Below are 17392 nucleotides of genomic sequence, written 5' to 3'. Positions count from 1 at the left end.
AGGCGGAGCGCTCCGGTCGCCATCTTGAAAACATTTCGCCCATAGGATTGCATTGCGGGAAATAATCGCGGATAACTAGGTTCTTTTTGAAGCTATCGTTCTGGAAATTCTTGTGCACAGAGAGTCGTGGATGGGGGTCATTTTGAGACTACTCTCTGCGTCGTGCGGGTCACGTGCTAGAATTTTTTAAAAAATCGGGTCAACAGCGCGGCTCAAACGGTGATTTTCGGCTTTTCGCCCATAGGATTGCATTGCGGAAAAGACTCGGGGATAACTGCGTTGGTTTTTAAGCTATCATTCTGGAAATTCTTGTGCACAGAGAATCGTGGATGGGGGTCATTTTGAGACTACTCTCACCTCTCTGTGTGGTGCGGGTCGCGTGCTAGAATTTTTAAAAAAATCGGCGGGAAAAATACCTTTTTCAAAGGGCTGAGGGGCAGAGTCAGCTCCCGGTCATGATCCCATGATCCCAAAGTTGGAGGAGGGGATAGGCAAAACAGGTAACTTGGGATTCTGGGAACTTCTCTTTCTTAATCTGAACGGACTTTTCCCAGTGTTTTTTAACACAGTAGCCCCACCAAATGCACAAACACAACCTGAAATCATATACTAAGCCAATAAAAAGAGATAGAAACACAGCACTGCTACTCACCCTAACTTTGGGGAACAACTGAAAAGATGTGGGGCAAGGGGATGAGCTCCCCTAGGGCATCTCATTGTGGATGTGCCCCCACTCTCTCCTGTACTTGGAGGGCCATCAGAGCCCTCCAAAGAGAGTAACCCGGTGGAGCAATGCCTATCATGAGTCGAAGTGAGCGTTCTACTTCTCGTAGTGGTGGAGCAATGCCTATCATGAGTTGAAGTGAAAGTTCTACTTCTCAGCTCGTGGTGAAGCAATGGCTTTCATGAGTCGAACTAGCAGCTGCTTCCCTCTCCCCCAGGCACGTCCCCCTATTACTGGTAAAAGACAGATATAGCCTTTTCTTAAAAGTTATTCTTGTTGTTTATTCAGCAACACTGCTACTTTTAATTCCACCCCTCCTTTGTTTATTTATTTATTTATTTATTTATTCCATTTTATATGCATTACTGGCTTATCCTTGGCTCACTTCCTTATGCCCCCAGAAATGTCTGCTGCCTGCCTGCCTGCCTGCCTGCCTTCCCTCCCTCCTCCCCTGCCCACCTCGCAGGGATGTTGTGTGTGTGTGGCTTTGACTCAGGGGAGAAGTCCTTCCTGCACTCACTTGAGTCTCGGCGTGCCTATGTATCCCTGGATAAGCTTTCATGGTGGTGAGTTTGAGGGGTTTTTTAACGTGCAAATTGACGGAGCTATGGAAAGGGGTGTTGGATTTTCATAAATTCCCCAAAAATCAGGGGATGATGGGACTGCTTTGAGTTTGGGCGTCCGTGTGGACACATGGATAAGCTGTCCTGGTGACAAGTTTGAGGTTTCTAACATGCAAATTGACGGAGCTATCCCAAGGGGTCTGAATGGGGTGCCCGATTTTCAAAAATTCCCCAAAAATCAGGGGGTGATGGGATTTGCTTGAAACTTGGCGTGCGTGTGGACACGTGGATAAGCTTTCATGGTGCTGAGTTTGAGGTTTCTAACTTGAACAGAAAAAGCGTTGTATAATTTTTTAGCTTTCAATGCAACCCTATGGGGGGAAAAACAGAGCTCCAATCCGGATCTGGAGCTCCATGCAAAGTGGAGCGGAAGTGGGCGGAGCGGGGGTGGGGCAAAGCGGGCTGCTCCGAAAACGGCAGATCTGGAAATGAAGCGGAGCGGGGGGTCCGTGCACACCCCTACTTTGAAGGTCACACATGAGGAAGAGTCCAGTAAATTCTAATAGTAACACCTTTCAGTAGAGCAGATCCCTTGGTTTTAAAAGCCTCCGTTACAGGAGAACGAATACAATTGGAGTAGAATATTTCATCAATCAACCTTGATGACCCATAGAAAATTCCCACAAGCATGGAGTGCTGAAAATGTGGAAGAAAAGTCCCCACAGCATGTCCGACTGTGGGGAAGGAACTTTCCCTGGAGCCAGCACCTTCCAAAGCTCTCGGAGTAGTCCTGGCTGAAGCACTTGCCTGTTCATCTAGGAGGAATAAACTTTGCCTGACGCTGTGAGTCCCCATGGCCATGAGGATTGTTCCAGGAGTGCAGCTGTGGTAACCACCTGGCCAGTTTCCCCCAGAATCTCCGGGTTTCCATACCCTCTGGGGGGCTCCGGGGGGGGGGGATTTTCAATTTATTTTAAAACCTCTGGGGAAAGCGTGGGGGGCGTGGGGGAGCAGGCTGCACGTTTTCTGGACTCCAGGAAAGTGCACAGATTGCATTCGCCATTAGCCTGGCTGGGGAATATTTGCGCCTGGATGGACAATCCCTGTGGGAGAGAGGCTGCTGCGGTAGCAGTAGTGGCAGCAGCAGCATGGGGCGAGGTGGCGGTAGTGGTGGTGACCAGTGAGGCAAGGCAAGGCGGGCGCTGTTTAATAAATTCTTCCCCGTGGCATCCGTACAGTACTGTCCCCAAAGGCACAGTCTGATATATATAAGGTGCTGGAAAGCACACAACGACCCAAACCATAAATGGGTTTCTTGTTAATCATCTCTCTTCACTAGTGGTTTGGGTAGTTGTGTGCTTTCAGGAACCTTATATAAATTAGTCATTTAAAAACTACTGCCTTCTATTTATTTTTGCCCAAAGTCACAGACCACATGTCTTCCTAGCATAATTTTTTATTATTATTTCAAACATCACAGACATCCATACCACAAGAACATTACAAAGAGTACAAACAAAAATACAATTAAAAAATCATCTATGGTTAAGGTGTACTTTTGGCTTTCTTCATATCAGAAATGCGAACTATCTTTTCTCGTTCCTCCATTACATTTAACACAGTAAACACATTCTTTTCTTTCTTCTATCTTAACTATATCTCCACAGACAAATACATCCTTTCTCTCTGTTTCTTGCAAAAATGCTATCAGAGGTTTCCATTCAGATATAAACGTGGATGTGGACTTTTCGTTATCGATGTGAGTTTTGCCATCTCCGCCAACTCCAACATCTTCAACATCCATTCATTCGTTGTTGGTGTTTCATTCTCCCATTTTTGTGCATACAACGGTCTCGCTGCCGTTGTCATATATAGAAATAAAGTTCCCCCCTTCTCTTTCAGCTGTTTATCTATTAGTCCCAGAAGGAAGGCTCCCGTTTAATTTGTATGTTAGTCTTGAGAATTTTTTTGAATTCAAGGGTGTATTTGTATCCAGAATGCTTTGGCTTTTTTACAAGTCCACCGAAAAAGATAAACGTTTCCTCCTCCTCCTCCTCTTCCTAATTTCCAACAGTTTTCCGAGGGACTCTTATACATTTTAGCCCATTTTACAGGAGACATATACCATCTGTACATCATATTAAAAAATTCTCTTTAAGTCTTGAATATAATGAACATTTCAAACCTTCCCCCACCATATTTTCCCATTTTATCATAGTCTTTTACCTATTCATCCTCCGTCTCGTACTTTAATAAATGTTTATGCATCTTTGAGATAACATGTTCATCATTTGGACATAACTTCATTTCAAATTCAGAATTTGATTGCTCAAACCCACCATTCTTGTGTCTATTTTAAACCTTTCCACGACTTTTGCACAAGGAAACCTAATTTGTACATACCAAAACACGTACGACCATCTTTCAGCAGTTCCTCCCTTGATTTTAACTGATATTCATCTTGTGACATTTGTAATACATCATTATATGTCAACCATTTAGGCATATTTGTCAATTCCCTTCTATAAATAGCCCCCTGGGCCGATACCCAAAGTGGTATTTTATGACAGAACCTTGGTTTACATTATTATTAAATTCTACATTAACCTTGGCTTTATCGTACCACAAATAGCCATGCCATCCAAATCTCTATTCGTATCCTTCCAGTTCCAACAGTCTCCTATTTTTCATCAACACCCAATCTTTCATCCACATTAAACAGCAGCCCAAGAAATACACTTTGAGGTCCGGTAGGCCCAGCCCTCCTCTTTCTTTTGCATCCTGCAATATTTTAATTTTAACTCTTGGGTTTTTTTATTGCTGTATAAACATAGATCTCTCTCTCTCTCTCTCTCTCTCACTGCTCAAATGGTAAATTCAATGTTACAATGGGTATTGTTTGAAACAAAAATAACATTCTAGGCAAAGCATTTATTTTAATTGTTGCAATTCTCCCCAAAAGTGACAGTTGAACCTTTTCCCATCTTGCAAAACCTTTAACTTCATTCCAAACCTTAACATAATTATTATGAAATAACATAAAATTCATGTTTGTCAAAAATAGTTACCAAATAAGCTTGGCCACAGCATAAAGAACTTGATCAGAAGGGCTTTAAACTGAATCTTATGGGGCTGGGAGACCTAAACTTGAAGGCAACAACAGATGTGGGCCCATGCATCCTAACGCAGAGAACAGCTCCAATAGTGCCCCAAGATATTGTCCAAAACAATATAGGAACAAAGCCAGATTATAAAGCACATGGTCTTCGATGCCTATATGCTAATGTCCAGAGTGTGGGAAACAAACAAAACAAACTTGAACTTTTATTACATGAAGAAGAAACCAATGTGGCTCCACCAAAAGCTTAGGGATGATCTGAAAACAAAAAAGGGATACATACAGGAAGTGGAAAGAAGGCCAGGCTACAAAAGAAGAGTACAGACAGGTGGCACAGAAGTGCCGAAATGGCGTCAAGAAGGCTAAAGCTGAAAATGAGCTGAGATTAGCGAGGGATGCTAAAAGCAATAAAAAGGCTTTCTTCAGACACATGAATAGTAAAACACACAGGAAAGAAATGGTGGTTCAACTGCTTGACGAGGATGGGTAATTGATAACAGATGACAAAGAAAAGCCTAAAGTGCTGAATTTCTACTTTGGCTCAATCTTTTCCCAAAAGCGGGTCTATGATCCCTCTGGAAAAAGTGAAGCACAAGTATGAGGGGGCAGGATTGCAGTCTGAGATTGAGAAAGAAATGGTAAAGGAACACCTAATTTCCTTGAATGAGATCAAATCTCCAGGGCCTGATGAACTGCATCCTAGAGAAATGAAGGAGCTAGCGGAAGAACTCTCAGAACCACCGTCTATTATCTTTGCGAAATCATGGAAGACGGGTGAGGGGCCGTATGTCTGGAGGAGGGCGAACGTTGTCCCTTCTTCAAACAGGGCCCTTGGAAAAGACAGGCCAGTCAGTCTGACATCCGTCCTTGGGAAAATTCTGGAGCAGGTTCTAAAGAAGTCAATCTGTAAGCACCTTGAAAACAATACAATAATTACAAGAAGACAACAGGGATTTGTCAAGAACAAATCCTGTCAGACTAATCTGATCTCATTGTTCGATCGCATAACCTCCCTTGTGGACTGTGGGAATGCTGCGGATGTCATATATCTTGACTTCAGCAAAGCTTTTGACAAAGCGCCCCATGATATTCCGATAAACAAAAGAGCTAAAAGTGAGCTAGATGGAACAACTATTAGATGGATACATAGTTGGCCACAGACTCAGACTCAAAGAATGCTTATCAACAGTACCTTCTCAATCTGGGGGGAGGTAAGGAGTGGGGTACCGCAGGGCTCAGTCCTGGGCCCAGTGCTCTTCAACATTTTTATTAAAAGTTGAAGGAGGTTGAGGGAACGCTTATCAAGTTTGCAGATGACACAAAATGGGGTGGGATAGCTAATACCCTGGAAGACAGAAACAAACTTCAAAGTGATCTTGATAGGCTGGAGTGCTGGGCTGAAAACAACAATTAATAGGGATTAATGCCAATTTCTACACCTAGGAAAAGGAAACCAAATGCACATTTACAAGATACGTGACTCAGCAATACTACAAACAAGAACCACCTTGGAATTATTCTAGATCACAAGCTGAATATGAGCCAACACTGTGAAATGGCTGCAAAAATAGCAAATGCTATTTTGGGCTGCTTTAATAGAATTCTTTGATGCTCCTTAAGGTGTGAGCTCAGAGCAAAGCTCTTCTCGCACTCAAATCATTTCTAGGGCTTCTCCCCAGTGTGAATTCTTTGGTTTTTTTTGTTTTTGTTTTTAAAAAAACCTTAACATCATTTGCCTATTAAACATATTTATACTAAACATAACAGTGCTCCCCCCACCTCGGGATCTCATTCCCAAAAACTCATAGTTTCATCTGTTGGTGGTTTCCCACTTCCTTTAGAAAACACAAACTCCAGGAACTTTTTCCATATACCCTCAAAATCATTCGTTTTTACTATACCTTTTTTCATTTTAATATTACATGTCAATTTATCATTTATAGCAATGTCCCACACTTCTTTATACCATTCTTCAATACAATAGTCTCCTTGCATCTTCCAGTTCCTAGCTACAATCAGCCTCGCAGCCGTCAGCAGGTTCGTTATTAGCTCTTTCGTTTCTTTATTGCATTTAAGTTCTTCTTGCGGTGAAAGTAGTGCAATCCTTGGTGTGACCTCTACTTTAAATCCCACTATCTGCTCAATCTCATAAAAAACCATCTCAGTGTGAATTCTTTGACGATGCTTAAGGTTTGTGCTTCGAGCGAAGCTCTTCCCGCACTCAAAGCATTTATGGGGCTTCTCCCCAGTGTGAATTCTTTGATGACTCTTAAGTTGTACACCGTGAGCAAAGCTCATCCCATTCTTTAAGCATTCATGGGGTTCTCCCCAGTGTGATTTCTTTGATGCAGCTTAAGTTTGCTTCTTTCAGAAAAGCTCTTCCCGCACTCAAAGCATTTATAGGGCTTCTCCCCAGTGTGAATTCTTTGATGCCGCTTAAGGTGTGTTCTCTGAGCAAAGCTCTTCTCGCACTCAAAGCATTTATATGGCTTCTCCCCAGTGTGAATTCTTTGATGCAGCTTAAGGCTGCTGCTCTGAGTAAAGCTCTTCCTGCACTCAAAGCATTTATACGGCTTCTCCCCAGTGTGAATTCTTTGATGCAGCTTAAGGTTCCTGCTCTGAGCAAAGCTCTTCCCGCACTCAAAGCATTTATAGGGCTTCTCCCCAGTGTGAATTCTTTGATGATGCTTAAGGTTTGTGCTCCGAGAAAAGCTCTTCCCGCATTGTAAGCATTTATAGGGCTTCTCCTCAGTGTGAATTCTTTGATGACTCTTAAGATGTATACCACGAGCAAAGCTCTTCCCGCACTCAAAGCATTTATGGGGCTTCTCCCCAGTGTGAATTCTTTGATGCAGCTTAAGGCTGCTGCTCTGAGCAAAGCTCTTCCCGCACTCAAAGCATTTATAGGGCTTCTCCCCAGTGTGAAGTCTTTGATGATGCTTAAGGTTTGTGCTCTGAGAAAAGCTCTTCCCGCACTCAAAGCATTTATAGGGCTTCTCCCCAGTGTGAATTCTTTGATGCCGCTTAAGGCTGCTGCTGTCAGCAAAGCTCTTCTCGCACTCAAAGCATTTATAGGGCTTCTCCCCAGTGTGAATTCTTTTATGCAAGTTAAGTTGTGAGTGGAAAGTGAATTGTTTTTCAAACACTAAGCACTGAAACCTTTGATATTTGTTAGAATGAATAATCTGAGTTTTACTCTGTTTCTTTCTTTTACGAATGTTCTTTTTACTTGGTGCTTCTAGTATTGGAGTTTCACAGACGTCTGATCCTTCCAAAGAAATAGATTCGTTTTCCCTCTTCTCTTCAGTTTCAGTTTCCCTTCTCTGGTGTGGGCCATTTTTCTTGCTCTCCCTGTGATCACCTGCAAGTATAAACACAGAAATCATCTTGAAATCTTGGAACAAAACAAATGGTTGCTGATTTAATTCACAGGATTAAAAAAAAAATATCGTTGGCAGGGCAGATCCTTCTAAACATATTAAATATCCCGATGATCAATAGAACTGAGAACTAGACTGCCATACAATGCTTTCATTTTTTTGGAATATCTCATATAAAGTAGCTCAGAGAATAAATGAACAACATAAAATACTGTAAAAATAAAATACACTTAAAATCTGCCATTTTATCCTAGCTGATCATTTAACTGGGAACTGGAAAGTGGGAATTCAACTCTAATGGTTATTTTTAATGTCTAGTTATATCTTAAAATGAAAAGCAAGCTGTCCAGAGCTGTCTTCTGAAAATGCTGAACTCTCCTCTCCTCCATGGAGACCATTAAGATAATATCTGTAACATCTTCAATATTACGCAGATGCAATTATAGCAGCAAAGTAAGATGGGTTGGCAGCCATCTCTGCCACAGAGCAAGTCCATCAATGGGCTTTTCTCAATGTTTTGTCAGGTCTTCGGAGTCAATGACACTTGTATTCTGCACTGACACAAAGAAAGAAGAGTTGAAATTCCACCTTCCAGGATCTGGCAAGAAGGCAGAGAGGGAGCCTTACCCAGAGAAATCCCATTCCTTACCCAGAGAGGCCAGGATCCCACGATTCTCCTCCATGACTTCTTTGTGCAGAGTCCTCTGGCCTGGATCCAGCAGAGCCCACTCCTCCTCCGAGAAATGCACGGCCACCTCCTCAAAGGTCACCAGACCCTGACAGAAGAAGAAGAAATTATGTTCTCTTTAAGCATTATGTAGCAATCCATGAAGACAAGGATGGTGAGGTCCTCTTTCTGAATGCCAAAGCGTTGTGAGTGACCTTCAAGGCCTTCCTAGCAGCCATCTTGTGGAAGAGCAAAGGCTAAAGGGGCAGGTTCTTCCAGGACCAAAGAGATGTGCAGGAGACGGAGGCCCCCAGGACTCCCCTACCTGCCCAGGCTGTGCAGAAACCGCTTCCACTCCACCACCAAGCGAAGGAGGCCCAGAAGGACCCCCCAGGATCAGTTCACTTCCCCTGCAGGTTGTTTTGCTCCCTGTGAGGAAGGTAAAGAAGGTGGGAAGGTGAGAAGGTAAGTTAACATTCTTAACTATTCCCATTTTCACTGTTTATTTTCAGTGTTTATTTATTGATTGCATTTGTTTACCATACCATAGCCGAAGCACTTAAAAACAATATCCAAATATTTAAAAATGCGAAAACATACAATATACACATACATATAAAACTACTATAACAAGTTTTAAAACTATGACCCTAAAAAAACAGACCCAGGCTAATTAATTACATATTGCTGATTACATATTGCTAATTACATATTGCTTGACCTGGCACTGAAAAGATAACGATGTCGGTGCCATGTGAACCACATTGGGGAGATAGTTCCACAGCTGGGGGGCCACCACAGAGAAGGCCTCTCCCTTGTTGTCGTCCTCTGATCTTCTCTCTTATGGCGTTACTAGACGAGGCTCTAGCGCGCGTTACCTTCCGCAGCCACGTCGAGGCTTCCAGATGACGTTCACGAGGATCCGCCGTTATCCTGCGGTGAAGCCTCTTTCTCCCGACTTTAAAAAAGTGAGTTGTAGTGCGCCTTTTCCTGCTGTCCCGCGGTAATTTGGAGTACGTGTGGGAGGATGTGAGGTCACTGCGGTCGGCACTGGTCAGGAAAAGGCGTGCTAAGGGGGAGTGGTCAGCGGCTTCGGTCAAGCCGCCTCCGCCATTTGCGCGCAGTCCGGCAGCTGGGGCAGCGCGGCGGAGCGGCTTTTTTTTTTTATTTCCCCAGTGACAGTTTGCGCAGGAACGGAGGAACGGAAAAGTGGCTGGTGACTCCTTGCGGTGGGCAGCTACCGTGGCCGCATAATGGCGGTGCTGTACGCTGCCTGTTAGTGTGGGTACCAGGCTGGCAGAGGGCAGAGCTGTTTGTGGGCTGCTGCCATGGCTACGGCCAGATGTGGGTTGGCTCCTTGGGATGGGGCAGAGGGCACAGAGGCGGTCATCGCCGCCGACACCTCAGAGGCATGATGGGAGATGTAGGCACAGAGTGGCCATGCAGAGTGCCCATGCAGATGTAGGGTCAGGAAAAGGCGTGCTTAGGGGAGTGGCCAGCGGCTTCGGTCAAGCCGCCTCCACCATTTGCGCGCAGTCCGCCAGCTGGGGCAGCGCGGCGGAGCGGCTATTTTATTCCCATAACTACATTTCGCGCAGGACCGGAGGACCGGAAAAGTGGCTGGTGAGCTACTGTGGGTGTGGGTGGGCAGCCAGCTGGAGGGAACCGGCTGCCAGAGGGCAGCAAGCGAGGGTGGGCGGTCATCTTCCAGCGGCCACCCGGCAGCAGGTGAGGGAAGCCCCTTTAAAATGGTTCACTGCACTCCCCTGCCCTTCCGATGCGGAAAGTAACGAGCCCCGTTCTCTCTGCTTAGCCCCTGAATAGGTATCAGGCATGGGGCCAAAAGGGCGGGGCGTGACATGGAGACACCATGAGATCCTAGATGTGCTGGACATTTGGGGAGAAGAAAGGATTCAGCAGCAGCTGAGGGCTAGCCACCGCAACTTTAATGTGTTTGAAGAAGTGGCACGGGAGATGGCCAGGAGAGGCCATAACCGAACCGCCAAAGAGTGTCGCACTAAAACCAAGAGCTTGCGGTCAGAGTACCGGCGTGTAAGGAACCATAATGAGAGGTCAGGCAACAATGCCACCACGTGCCCCTACTATGAGAAATTACATTCCATTCTCCGTGGGGATACCACGACGCGCCCCAAACGCGTGGCAGGCAGTCTGACAATTACTCGGACACAGTCCACACGTGTAACTTCCCGAGCCACTCAGCCACCACCCTCTCTTCCTGTGGGCTCCCAGGACATGTGTGAGGACGCCAGCGAAACCACCTCACTCAGCAGGGATGTGGACGAAGACACATCAGCTGGTGAGTGTGCCCGTCTGCCTCCCCAAGCCCACCCCTACACCTCCCCACCAACTTCGGCAATGGGACTGCAGAGCCACCCCAAAGGCTTGCTGGTAGGGGGCGGGAGGTGGGGGCACCAGCACAGCATCCCATGCCAGTGGGAATCCTCTCTTCTCCACGCAAAATGCCTGGAGGAGGGGGGCCTGGAAGGGCTGCATTTGAGGCCCCTGCATCTCTGGGGAGGGGAAGCTGCCCTTCCCCCTACCTCCAATGCTTTCTCCTACATGCCACCAGATGATGAAGAATCCAGTAATGTAGCTGCAGACTCTGACAGCGAAGCAGGTGAAGGCACCAGCAGCCAGACTGGACGGAACTGTGAGTATGTGCCCACCATACAGCATCCCCACAACCATGGGCATTGATCCTTGGTAGAGGGTGGACTGGCAAATGGTGAGGTATGAGTGTGACATAGGCCTGACTTTGCCTTGACAGGCCCCCCACAACCCACTGAAGGTGGCTCCAGGGACAGCCCAGATAGAGGACGTGCTCCTGGTGAGTACTCTGCACTCCTCAGGTGTGCATGTGTGCTCCTGCAACCACTCAGACATGCTGGGGACATGGCAGCACTAACACACAGGTGTGTGGCCAGATGTAGGTAGGCAAGGATCTACACGGCACCCTGGCAGGTGCCCTGTGCTGAATGCCCTGAATGGGGGAAGGTGCAGTTAGTGTGGTGGGTGGGTGTGATTGAACTGCCTTCAGTCCATCACACCAACAGGAGGGGAGCAGTGGGGGAAGATCTTGGGAAGGAGCCTGCAATTCCCCAGATGCACCAAGGTCGATGCTGTGGGAGTGGGAGTGGGAGTCAGCATTCCTCAGCCATGGGAACGGCTCTCACAGATAACAGAACAGCAGAAGTCTGGGGCTGGAATGCAATGTTGTGAGTTAGCCACCCACCAGCACCACTGCCAGCTGCTTAGTTGCTAAGGGCAGTTCTAGGCGCACAACCACACCCTTTCGCTGCCAGGCAGGAAGGGGCACTTCACCTGCTGTGCCCTCTTGTGCAATTGGGCGGCTAGATGTGCAGCAGTGTGCTTGCCTAAGGTGGTGGTGTATCTGTATGGCACTGCACACTCCACCTGATCCTCACCTCCCCTGTTCAGTGCTGCCGCATGTGTCTGAATAGCCAACCTTCTCCACACAGATCCAGGGGTGGCAAACCCCAGGGCCACCCTGTCACCTGCCTCTCGCCTTGCAGAGATTCGCAACCGTCGCTCCCAGAGGAGAGGAGGAGATGCTGCTCTGGAGATCATGCGCCAGGCAGCAGCAGACAACGCCCGCATCCTCCAAATCCTTGAGCGTGACTCTGACAACTTCAGCGAATATCTGGACATCGCAAGGCAGCAACTCCAAGTAGATGCTGAAAATGCGGCAGCAATGGTGCGCTGTGTGGATAGGGTAGCCACCTGTCTGGAGGAGCTGGTCGGTGGCATGCGTGGTCTGAGGACTGGCCCCCCTAGGCATAGGGATCGCCCTGTGAGGGCACTGCCTCTTACTGGCCCACAAACTGGTGGAGTGAGAGGCAGGGACCCAGCGGAACACTTACTCCCTGGCCCACTCTGGGAGGAGGCTCCCGAACCCCCACCCCAGAGGGAGGAGACCCCATCCCCACCCCAGAGGGAGGATACCCCATCCCCACCCCAGAGGGAGGACACCCCATCCCCACCCCAGAGGGAGGACACCCCATCCCCACCCCAGAGGGAGGACACCCCATCCCCACCCCAGAGGGAGGACACCCCATCCCCACCCCAGGAGCAACCTCTTTGTGCCCCATCCCAGGGGGGGAAAGGCAGGGCAAAAGGCAAGGCAGCCCCACCGGCTGTGGGGCCTGAGACCAGGGCCAAGGCAGCCCCACCGGCTGGGGGGGCTCAGACCAGGGCCAAGGCAGCCCCACCGGCTGTGGGGCCTGAGACCAGGGCCAAGGCAGCCCCACCGGCTGGGGGGCCTCACGGCAAGGGTAAGGCAGCCCCACCAGCTGGGGGGCCTGAGACCAGGGCCAAGGCAGCCCCACCGGCTGGGGGGGCTCAGACCAGGGCCAAGGCAGCCCCACCGGCTGTGGGGCCTGAGACCAGGGCCAAGGCAGCCCCACCGGCTGTGGGGCCTGAGACCAGGGCCAAGGCAGCCCCACCGGCTGGGGGGACTCACGGCAAGGGTAAGGCAGCCCCACCGGCTGTGGGGCCTGAGACCAGGGCCAAGGCAGCCCCAGCAGCGGTGGGGGGGAATGGAAAGGCCAGGAGCAGGCACCTGGAGCCTGCAGCACCTCCCCCTGCAGTGCGTGGGGAACCACACAGCCCACCTGCCAAGCAGCAGCGCAGGGAGTGGCCGAAGCGTAATCCCAAGGAGCGCCAGCCCTACTCCCCATGAAGGGGGGAAGGTAGTATTGAGTGTGGGGTGGAGTGGGGTGGGGTGGGGTGGCTCACCATTCCTCCTACTCCTGCCAGGGACCCTGGCCAAGCACTGCATAGAAGCGCACACACACCTTTAAGCAAAATATATTAGATTTATTTTTTTTTATAAACATTAGAAAATTTGTACTATTTTTTAACAACAACAAAGAAAAGCTTTATTTTTATGAAAACCATTACTTTCTAAAACAGTAATAAAAAAATAAAAACGCCACAGTCAGGGGCCTTGCTGGTCGTGAGCATCCTGCCTGCAGGATGTCTTGATGGCCCGGACGTCCCGCTCCAGGCGGGTGACCCTCCGTTCCAAGGAGCGCACTGCGAAAGGAAAGATGGTATTAGTGATGTATGCTGCAGCACCCCCCCATGAGCACACCAAACACTAGAGTCACTACTTACTTGTTCTGCGCACCGCCCCCTCTAAGCGGCTGAACGACCGCACGAGGTCTGGCGTCACAGCCACAGCAGCTCCATCACCTGTCACAGAAAAGAAGGGGTGTTGAGGAGGTGAGGGATGGGAGTGGGGAGTGCACAACCAGAACTGTAGTGAGGGAGTGGGTGGGCAGGTGGAATGGTGCACAACCTGGCAGGGAGGAGGCCACATACGTGTTCATTTGGATGCCACTAGACTGATGTGCACCACTCCCTCTCCAATGAATGCAGCCTCTTCCCCAAGCCCCCAAACAGAAGGTGCGTGGAACCAGCACCAACCCCTGCTTGTGGTAGGGCTGTGGACTTACCAGGTGGTGCGGTGGGTGGGCTGCAGGGAGGTTGCTCTGGGGGGGCCGCCTCAGGAGGGGGGCCTCCCTCCCCACTGCCCTCCTCTGCTGGGTGCTGCTCCTCCTCAGCTGGGTGCTGCTCCTCCTCAGCTGCAACAGGCTCCTCCTGGCACACAGCCCGGAGGCGGGCACGTTGAAGCCCTGTGAAGGTAATAGGCAGGTATGCATCAGTTAGTGGGCCAGGACATTCATTGCGCAATGAGATGCCACATTGGAACCCACATTACATGGGCATGGTAAGCAGTTCTAGGGGCCACTGCCTACATGGAACCAGGATGGGGGATGGGCTTTGCACCTGGCTGCCAACATGCATTATACATGGGCTGGGATGGAGAAATGACAAGTTGGCTAAGGCACTGGCATGAGGCTGAGTGCAACCACCACACAGAGGGGCAGGCAATGATTATAGCAGGTGGTGCAGGGCAGCTTCAGCATGGCTGCAGTGTTGGGGGATGGGGCACAGTGATACAAAGGGTACTTACTTGTTGGCCGGCGCTCCTCCCACGAGGGTCGCCCAGCCCGATCCCACAACTCGTGCAGGAGGGTGTAGAAGGGGGGCTGGGCTCTCCTAGGAGGGCTACCCCGGTAGCACTCCAGAGCCTCAAAGAAGGCCGCCTTTAGGCCTTTGAACTTGCTCCGGCACTGCTCAGCAGTGCGGGAGTAGCCCGCGATGGAGAGGCTCCTTGCAGCCCTCCTGAAAATATCAATAGTCTGGAGGCTGGAGCTCCTCATGAGGCGCTCCGACCTTCCAGACTGCAGGAGGAGCTCAAGGAGCATCTCCATCTCGGGCTCCTGCCAGTAGGCGACCCTCCGAGGCTCCATCTTGACCGGGGTAGGCCTGACGTACGCGCCCCCTGTTGACGTTTTTCGGAACTGCGTACATGCGCAAAGAAGCGGCCGATGCCAATAAGCACGGTTTGCCCTTCGGAGACATACGCTCCCCCTGTTGACGTTTTCCGAGATTGCGGACGTCCGCAAATAAGCGGACGATGGTGATAAGCACGGTTTGCCCTTCGGGCTACATTTAGGATGATTTCACGTTGCGCAGTTTGACTGGAGTTTATTATTATTACTAATTTATATAGCACCATCACTGTAGATGGTGCTGTACAGAGTAAACAGTAAATAACATGCATGTGGGCGTACATAGCATATATATTATTGCATACATGTGGGCGTACATAGCATATATATTATTGCATACATGTGGGCGTACATAGCCTAGAGTTGATTGCACACAAGTGGGCATACGGCTGTTACTCTGGGGTAAAGGACTGGAAGGACTGCACAGGGGAAGAAGCACAGTCCAATTTTATGAGGCAGGCTGTCAGCGGCGGTTAGCCCACAGGAACTCTCTGACAGCATCCCGCACCTTGTGCCCTTCCCGGGTGTGGCGATTGGCGTCATTGACGTAGGGCTCGCCCAGAGTAGCCAGCTCAACAGAATTGTGCTCCGCCGCCTCCACGAGCATGGCGTGCCCCTTGGTTTCGCAGATGTTGTGCAGGATGACGCAAGCACTGATGACCGAAGGGATGTTTTCTTCGGCCAGCTCCAGGCGCACGCCTATGCTCCGCCACCTCCCCTTGAGGCGGCCGAACGCCTGCTCCACCACAAGGCGTGCTCGCCTAAGACAGCGGTTGAAGTGGGCTTGCTGTGGAGTGAGTGCCCCACCATAGGGTTTCATCAACCACTCACGCAAAGGGTACGCGCCATCCGCAATAATGAGGGGTGGAATCTGCTGGCCGTGCAATCTGATTGTTGGATGGGTAGGCACGAAGACACCTGCATCCATCGTCTCACAGAGGCCTGAGTTGGCAAAGACATAGGCATCATGGTTCTTGCCGCTCCATCCTATTTCCACATTGATGAACCGCCCCTTGTGGTCGCAGGTCCCCTGCAGAATCATGGAGTACTCATCCTTCCTGTTTATGTATTCTGAGGCTTGGTGTATCGGAGCTTGGAGAGGAATATGGCTGCCATCCACCGCGCCCACACAATGAGGGAACCCCAGCTCCCCAAAACCATGCATGATCTGTGGGGCAGAAAACACAAAGGGCATATTAGTGACAGCGCCATTGTTCCGAAGTTGCGGACCTCCGCAAAAGTGAGTGCCTGTTCCCAGCGCATTCCCCCACCCCATCCCCCATCCCCCACTCACCTCTGCCACGTTCCCAATCTTGACTGTACGAGATAGGAGGGTCACTTCCATGGCAAAGCACACCTCCAGGACTATTTGTGCCGCCGTAGAGCAGCCTACCCCGAACTGCTCTGCTGTGGTCCTGTAGACGCAAGGGGTAGCCAGCCTCCATAGGGTGATGGCTAGGCGTTTCTCCACTGGGATAGGTCTACGCATGACAGTCAACCTCCTGTCCAGATGCGGCCGCAACTCCTCCACGATTTCAAAAAAGGTGCCCCTGCTCATGCGGAAATGGCTCAGCCATTGCTCATCGTCCCACTCCTTCAGGACAAAGTTCTCCCACCAGTCCTTGCTCCTCGGCCGGACCCAGAAGCGGCGGCGTGTCTCGCGGACGTAGTCGCCATACGCGGCCAGCATGGCTAGCCTCGTTCGGCAGAGGGCGGCCCGCAGCTTGCTGCGGCGGAGTAGCCACCTCCCCAGTTGTTCCCGCAACTGCCGCCGCCTGGCAGCCACCTGTGCACGGAGGCGCTGATACTCCGACAGAAGCAAGATCAGCATGGCTATGGCCGCGCAAAGATCGTCACGGTCCTCGTCAGGGAGCATAGTTGCCCTCTCTTGGCTATCGTTTCCCGCACAGACGCGCACACACAGCCACCTCTGCTGCCCTGATATGCTGCATCCGGACAATGCGCTTCCGCTGGCGCAGCTGTTTCTGCCAGATGTGGGTTGGCTCCTTGGGATGGGGCACAGGGCACAGAGGCGGTCATCGCCGCCGACACCTCAGAGGCATGATGGGAGATGTAGGCACAGTGGCCATGCAGACGATTGACCTCGGGTCATATGACACCCGCCACGACCCCCATCAGGAAGTGAGCGCATCAATGTTGACCCTCAACAGCACCAGCAGCACTTCAGCTGGCACTGGCACTGCCGCCGCTGCCGCCGCCAGGGCCGGCGGCGGCATCGCTGACGGCTGCGCAAGTTTGCGGTCTTTCGGACGTGCGCAAACCGTGCAGCGAGCGAAAAAAAAAACCGCGGCAATCAGGCCGGTGTGGCTGCGCAACCGTGCTCGCGGCGGCAGCAGCACAACCGGCGCAAACTTCCGCCATAAATCGAAGGCAGGTGTGGATCATGAGGCGTCACGGCTGAACGGGAAAAGCCGCTTTCACCGCTCCTCAACGACGGAACACCCGGTAGGTCTAGCAACGCCCTTAGTAGGAGCCTGGAGGAGGATTTTAGTTGCTGAGTGTGTAAGACCGGGCCGGA

At 50.3% G+C, this 17392-nt stretch overlaps 2 protein-coding genes across 2 annotated transcripts in view; both read right to left on the bottom strand.

Annotated features, from left to right (window-relative positions):
• LOC134395747 (uncharacterized) overlaps window positions 1–17392 on the bottom strand; it is a gene marked incomplete at its 5' end in the record, with an annotated part of 275440 nt that overhangs the window by 13404 nt on the left and 244644 nt on the right. The window contains 1 exon segment of the mRNA XM_063121910.1: window positions 6718–7509. Coding sequence (XP_062977980.1) covers window positions 6718–7509 — 792 coding nt within the window.
• On the bottom strand, window positions 15030–17107 carry LOC134396415 (uncharacterized). The gene is made up of 2 exons (XM_063122906.1): window positions 16148–17107; window positions 15030–16021 (listed from the first exon to the last, which is right to left on the bottom strand). Exons 1-2 carry the CDS (start codon window positions 16727–16729, stop codon window positions 15317–15319), a joined length of 1287 nt encoding a protein of 428 aa, XP_062978976.1. The 5' UTR covers window positions 16730–17107; the 3' UTR covers window positions 15030–15316.

The sequence above is a fragment of the Elgaria multicarinata genome, chromosome 3, assembly GCF_023053635.1.
Source record: "Elgaria multicarinata webbii isolate HBS135686 ecotype San Diego chromosome 3, rElgMul1.1.pri, whole genome shotgun sequence".
Classification (NCBI taxonomy): Eukaryota; Metazoa; Chordata; class Lepidosauria; order Squamata; family Anguidae; genus Elgaria; species Elgaria multicarinata.
Note: the sequence above shows the minus strand (reverse complement) of the source record. Positions and strands in the feature narration are given on the sequence as shown.